We start from the raw sequence: 5,990 nt of genomic DNA on the forward strand, positions 1-5,990 counted from the left end.
TATAGGGCTGCCGGCGCGGTGGGTGTCTGGCTTGATCTTTGGTCCAGGAAGCACGTGCCCTCACCATCAGCACCATGCAAGCTGTACTTGTCCCTTTCATAGCATTCTGGCTTTACGATCTTCAAGTTCGCAATGTCGGCCGTCGACCGAAAGGTCTCCCTCCTGGACCTCCAACCCTCCCCCTCATCGGCAATTTACACCAGATCCCGCCCAAGAACGCATATGTCCAATTCAAGAAGTGGGCAGAAGAATACGGCCCAGTCTACTCGCTGATCACCGGGACGAAAGTCATGATTGTGCTCAACACCGACGTCGCCATCAAAGACCTCCTCGACAAGCGCAGCAACATCTACTCGTCCCGACCGGAGATGTACATCTCCTCCCTTGCCAGCGGCGGCCTCCGCATGTTGCTCATGCCATACGGTGATACCTGGCGGCGAGTCAGGAAGCTCTTCCACGGGTTGCTGCACCTGAAGGCGTCGAACTCGTACGTCCCCTACCAGGATCTCGAGAGCACATCCATGATGATTGCGTTGTTGGATGAACCAGACAAGGTGCTGCATCATATTAGACGGTACACCAACTCCTTGACCACCCAGATCGTCTACGGGTTTCGAACCCCAAAGATTGATGACCCTAAGCTGCTCAGACTGTACCACGTTATCGAGGAGTGGTCGTCCATCACCGGCGCCGGGGCGGCAGCTGTCTTGGACGTCTTTCCCATTTTCCGATCCCTACCCCCTTTCATTCGCCCACTTTATCGCCATGCATTGGACCTCCAAGAGCGAACGTTTGACCTCTACAAAGGCCACTGGCTCGAGGCGAAGAAAAAGGTGCAGAATGGCACAGCCAAGCCATGTTTCTGCGTCGGTATTGCCAACGCACAAGAAAGCCAAAAGTTTGATGATGACTTTGCTACCATGGTTGCTGGGACGGCGCTGGAGGCAAGCTCGGATACCACTGCCTCGACGCTGGCGGGGTTTGTCCTTGCTATGATCTTGTATCCGGAGGCGCAAAACAAGGCGCAGAGGGTGGTTGATGAAGTTTGCGGGGATAGATTCCCCTCGATTGAGGATATGGAAAACCCAAAGGCGCAGTATATCAGGGCTTGTGTGAAGGAGAACTTGAGGTGGATGCCGACCGCGATATTGGGCGCGCCGCATGCGGTGATTAGGGATGATGAGTATATGGGGTATAGGATTCCCAAAGGGGCGGGGGTGGTGTATAATGCTTGGTTGGCCACTTCTATCCCTTTCTTCGCTGATATTTTGCTGATGGTTGCAGGGCTGTACATATGGACGCCGAACGACACCCTAACCCCCGCGTCTTTGATCCTGACCGGTACATCCATGACTTTGCTAGCTCGACCGAGTCAGCTCAGCAGGCTGACGCTACCAAACGGGATCATTTTAGTTTTGGGGCGGGGAGGAGAATCTGCGAGGGGATGCACGTGGTTGACAGGTCGATGTTTCTTGTTATTGCGAGGTTGATGTGGGCGTTCAAGTTTGAGAAGGCGATTGATGAGGTGACGGGGCAGGAGATCACACCCGATCAGGATGATCTAGTCGGTGGGTTCTTGATGCAGCCCAGGCCGTTTAGGTTGAAGATCACGCCCAGGAGCGAGAAGAAAGCGGAGACGGTGAGGGAGAAGTGGGGGGAGTGTTTGGGTTTGTTGGATGAAGGGGGGCAGTGGAGGAGTGTACCGGAGGGGATGCCGTTTACTGTTTCTGAGGGGGATGGGAAGGGGGAGTGATAGTGCTTTGACCTTGATGGATATCTTGGGGGTGGTGTTTGTCTTGCGATGTTGGTGAATGGATGGAGCCAGACATACGAAGGTTGAGAACTTTGGTCCCGATTTGTTCAGTAGTATATATCTGGGGTATTCGGTGGCGTAAAACCTTGAAATAAACTCAGTTCATCACGTTCTTGCTTGAAAACCCCTCAATTCAAGATTCAGTCCACTCGTTGCAAACCTAACCTTCCCCCAAGTGGAACTGTCAAGACTTTAACCGCCTATAGAATGTCAAATCTTGTCCATTCTATCCCGATATCCCCCTCCAGTGCGTGTTCCATGTCCTCTTCCATATAGCCAGGCACATACGAGTCACCAACATACTCATAGTAACCATCGTGAATAAATCTCAGGATTAGTGGAGCGTGACCTCCTGCAACCAAGCAAACAAGATCGCCCTCCCTGCAGTCAGGCGAACCCAGTCCGAGTTGGAACCTGGAATTGGAACCCAGCCCGGTGGCCATGTAGAGCTGGCGGTGCGGTGCACTTCTGTTAGCACTCAGAGTGGTGGTGTGCGTGATGGCCTCAATGACCTCAGTCTTGTTAATCTTATTGTTCTCGGGCTCGGCGTCGAGATAAAGCCCATCCACCTTGAGACAAGCACGACTGATGGCTTCCTTGAACCAGTTAAACGACTCCTCACCAAGGTCCTGGCCACCTGTGAGGCAGCTGTACAACTCGACGAGACATGGCTCATTGATAGGGCCGACAAATCGTATAAGTCTGTCGAGGTTCGTCCACCACTTCTGCAGGCTATATGTCCTGTGAATTATGCCAACCAACTTGCCGTGAACCTGCAGCACCCCCGCGTTTGATACAACCGGTAGATGCTCGCTTCGAGATGGCACACTTCTCGTTACCCGACTCAGTGCCGGGTACCGGAGAGCTTCAATATTGCAGGAAAGGTCCGGCGTCCAGGAAGGGAGGTATGTCTCCCACATCGTGAGATGGGTCCTGAGATGGGTGCAAAGAAACCGAATAATCAGTGTCTTGTCACTCTCAATCGAAAACTTTGCCATTTCGGTGTAGACCTCCGACACGTGCTTGTTGTAATCCGGTTTGGGAGGGTGAATGCCCGCTGCAATCCCATCAAAGTGTATCATGCCAACAATGGCAAAGACTTGATCTCGAAGGTCGGAACATTCCGTATTGATGCTCACGGTGAGGACCTCGTTTAGGTTGGTGATGCCCTGGCCACTGTGGTGGTGTTGGAGCTCATAAGACTGCTGTCGCAGATAGTCGATCCCCGAGAACATTTCGAAAGCTCTGGTGTATGCCTTCAAAGTTTGACGCCCCAATATGCTCGACTTTGGGTTCAAGACGTCTTCAAGCTCCTCCCCCATAGCCAGAGGGCTGGCAGCAGCCCATGTCTCCCAGTCTTCCCACTGGTTCCCACATCCGATAAGAGGCGCTTTTTTGGGCAAATGACCTCCTGTAGAATCCATGTTCTGCTCCAAAAAGGCCGGTTCATCAGGGCTGTCAAAGGCTCAATGGCGCGCCACACGTCCAGAGCCGGCTTCATGGGGGACCTCGCAGAAACAGCTCTAATGAGCTCAAAGGCCTCGTCAGTCCCAGGACCAGCTGGGCCCAGCCATGCAAGAACACGGGATGCGCCCTTAAAAATTTGTCCCATGTACTCGACCTGGTGATTCCTCTCTGTATTGTCGTCTTGGTTGATGCAGATGGCGTCGATCCAGATCCGGCGGTCCCGATCTTTGAGTCTGAGGTGGCGAAGAGCATCATGAGCTGACTTGGTGACGGGCAGAGAGGCCGCGCCGATGGAAATCAAGTAATTGCGGGCTGGATCCCCCCAAGTGTAGGAGAGGGCTTCGTAGTCGTTTTCATGTTGCAGGCTGTGGCGGGTGAGGGAGCATAAGATTGGATCGTCGGACGAGCCTGGGTGGATCGTCAAGACGCGGATTTGGGTGATCGAGTGATCGATGGGTTGGTATTCAAGATGTGGAGGTGGCATATTTTTTTTTGTTAACGGGATTATCTGGTCATACATGACAATACCGGGTGAAGAATTTGGAAGTAATGTTGCTGGTGAGCAGCTGGAGGCATCGTTTGGACAGTGATGCCTGATGTCACGCCGGCCGCATAACAGCTGACCAATGAAGTCGAGAATCGTGCGGGTAGGCCAAATACCTACCTACCAGACACACCCTGCCCACAAGGTAATTGAGACAGCAAAGGTAAGTTAACCTATACCATATTATGAACCATGCCTCACAAGCAAGTTAATACGCATTTCTACTATATCTAAAGGCCTTTCAACTATTTTTAAAGGCCTATCAACTATATTTACAGGCCTATGAACTATCTTTCCAGGCTTATCAACTATCTTTTCAGTCGGTGAAGGTTGGGACAGTTGGATGGGGAAAATACTTGGAAAGGAATGGCGCTCTCCGCATCCTTATCCCAGTCACCAGCGTATAGAGAAAGTTGGCATTCCGTCATAGTGCCCGCCATCGTTATCGATAGCCAACTCCTCCAAATAGGCAAAGTCGGTGAATTTGGTGAGGACCGTGTCGTTTTCTGGAAGAACGAATGCACTCATTCTTAGAGTTCTTAGCCGTAGGGGCTGTCGTCCATCTCTCGCATATTTGTGACAAATACCATTGAGGAACCTGACGTATTTTACCGATTGGGACTTGAAAATGTAATCATCATCTATCGAAAGGTCAAGCGGTTGAAGACCACTTCAAAGCTCATGTTAGCCAATCAGTCTGCACTGCTTGAGAACGGTATGCTCGAAAGGAAGACCCACGGCGATTTGATCAAAGCCTTAGATGTTTGGCCTTGCCATTCCGTCAGATCACCTTGGATATTGCGAAGTGTCAAAGAGGTGAGATTGCCGAATAATGAGATCTCCATGGGCTTATAATGCGGATTGACGTCTCTATCTTCAGGCTCCCGATACGGGGCTAGGTGAAGATGCAGACTCTTGAGCCTAGGGCACGATGCCGCTAAAGATGATATGGTGCCTCGATGTATTGTGTGGCATATGTTCTCGTCTGCATCCCATGTGAAGCTTTCGAGGCGCTCCATTTTGTTGACCAAGGCGGTCACTTTTTCATTCGTAGTTCAGGACCACCATTCGGTCTCGCACACGTCGGGAATGGTCAATGCTTTTGTGTGAATGAGGTTCGAGTTTGATGGTTGGAGATATAAAAACACGATGGAGGGACCGAGGTGTCGATAAAGGTGTCGACAAAACTCAAAACCGAAAATTTTGTTGGTGAGGGCCAGACTGTGGAGGAGACGCCTATCGTCGATTTGGTCGGCGATTGATTTCAGAATCTCCAGGTTTCTGCCCACCTTGGGGCCGGCAGCGTACCTAGCGGCGAGATTCTCTGCTCAAAACCTGGAATTCTCAGCTGAAAATTCTTTCCTCTCGGGAGCAGCTGATAAGTGGCCCTTCTGTTCCAGGTTGCTCTATCAGTGTCTAGTGCGACACCCAAGGTGGCAAAAGCAAAAATATATAATTGCTGCGTTGAGATGATATTCAAGCGGAGAACTGTTCTCAAAATGGGATGGTCGGTGATGTCTTTATGTGAAGGGGAGGCCTTGTGTTGCAAGCAGAAATGAGTGCGTTGGGCTCAACTTGACTGACCACCTCACCCTGTCACCACCGCAGACTCAGGAACTCAGATCATTTGGCCCATAGTCGGTTACATCGAAATGTCATCATAACAGTCACTTCAGGCGAGTCAACACCCCAAACCAAAACAGACAACTAAAATTCTAAAAGTCCCTCTATACCCCCAACATAGCAATGCTACCAACGCCTAAATGCACCCACCCACCCCTTACTCCAAAATAAATACCTCCCCGTCCTCCAAGAAAAAGCCTCCGCACCACTCATCCTCCTCTCAATCCCCTCCACTGCCCTCCGCAACCTCCCCTCGACCTGCATCTCCCCCTTCAACCTGACAAACTCCCCCTCCCAAGCCCTGACAAGCCTGACAGACAACCCCCTCGCCGCCTCAACCCCAATACCCACCTCCCCCGCCAAAACCGCAACCCCATTCACCAACGCCCCTCCCTCCTCTCCATTCATCTCCGCCGCTTGCCATTCTCTCTCAAAACTAAAAACATCATTCAATATACTGACATGATAATTCGCCAGTTTTTCCAACGGTCTCAACATCCTTTTCTCATCAGCCGTAATACCTGCCAGAGCGGGGTACCCCTC

The 5,990-nt window shown here is 51.5% G+C and overlaps 3 protein-coding genes across 3 annotated transcripts in view; 1 reads left to right on the top strand and 2 right to left on the bottom strand.

Moving 5' to 3' along the window:
- Nucleotides 1-74: 74 nt before the first annotated feature.
- PODANS_5_11720 (uncharacterized protein) lies at nt 75-1,753 on the top strand (the record flags this gene model as incomplete). Its single annotated transcript, XM_001904391.1, has 2 exons — nt 75-1,234; nt 1,285-1,753. The coding sequence occupies 2 exons, from the start codon at nt 75-77 to the stop codon at nt 1,751-1,753; spliced, it is 1,629 nt and encodes a 542-aa protein (XP_001904426.1).
- A 1,354-nt stretch (nt 1,754-3,107) lies between these two features.
- Nucleotides 3,108-3,800, bottom strand: PODANS_5_11730 (uncharacterized protein; the record flags this gene model as incomplete). Its single annotated transcript, XM_001904392.1, has 1 exon — nt 3,108-3,800. One exon carries the CDS (start codon nt 3,798-3,800, stop codon nt 3,108-3,110), a length of 693 nt encoding a protein of 230 aa, XP_001904427.1.
- Nucleotides 3,801-5,573: 1,773 nt separating this feature from the next.
- PODANS_5_11740 (uncharacterized protein) overlaps nt 5,574-5,990 on the bottom strand; it is a gene marked incomplete at both ends in the record, with an annotated part of 918 nt that continues 501 nt past the window's right edge. Inside the window, one exon of the mRNA XM_001904393.1 lies at nt 5,574-5,990. Coding sequence (XP_001904428.1) covers nt 5,574-5,990 — 417 coding nt within the window.

Source organism: Podospora anserina, chromosome 5 (assembly GCF_000226545.1).
Source record: "Podospora anserina S mat+ genomic DNA chromosome 5, supercontig 7".
NCBI classification, from domain to species: domain Eukaryota; kingdom Fungi; phylum Ascomycota; class Sordariomycetes; order Sordariales; family Podosporaceae; genus Podospora; species Podospora anserina.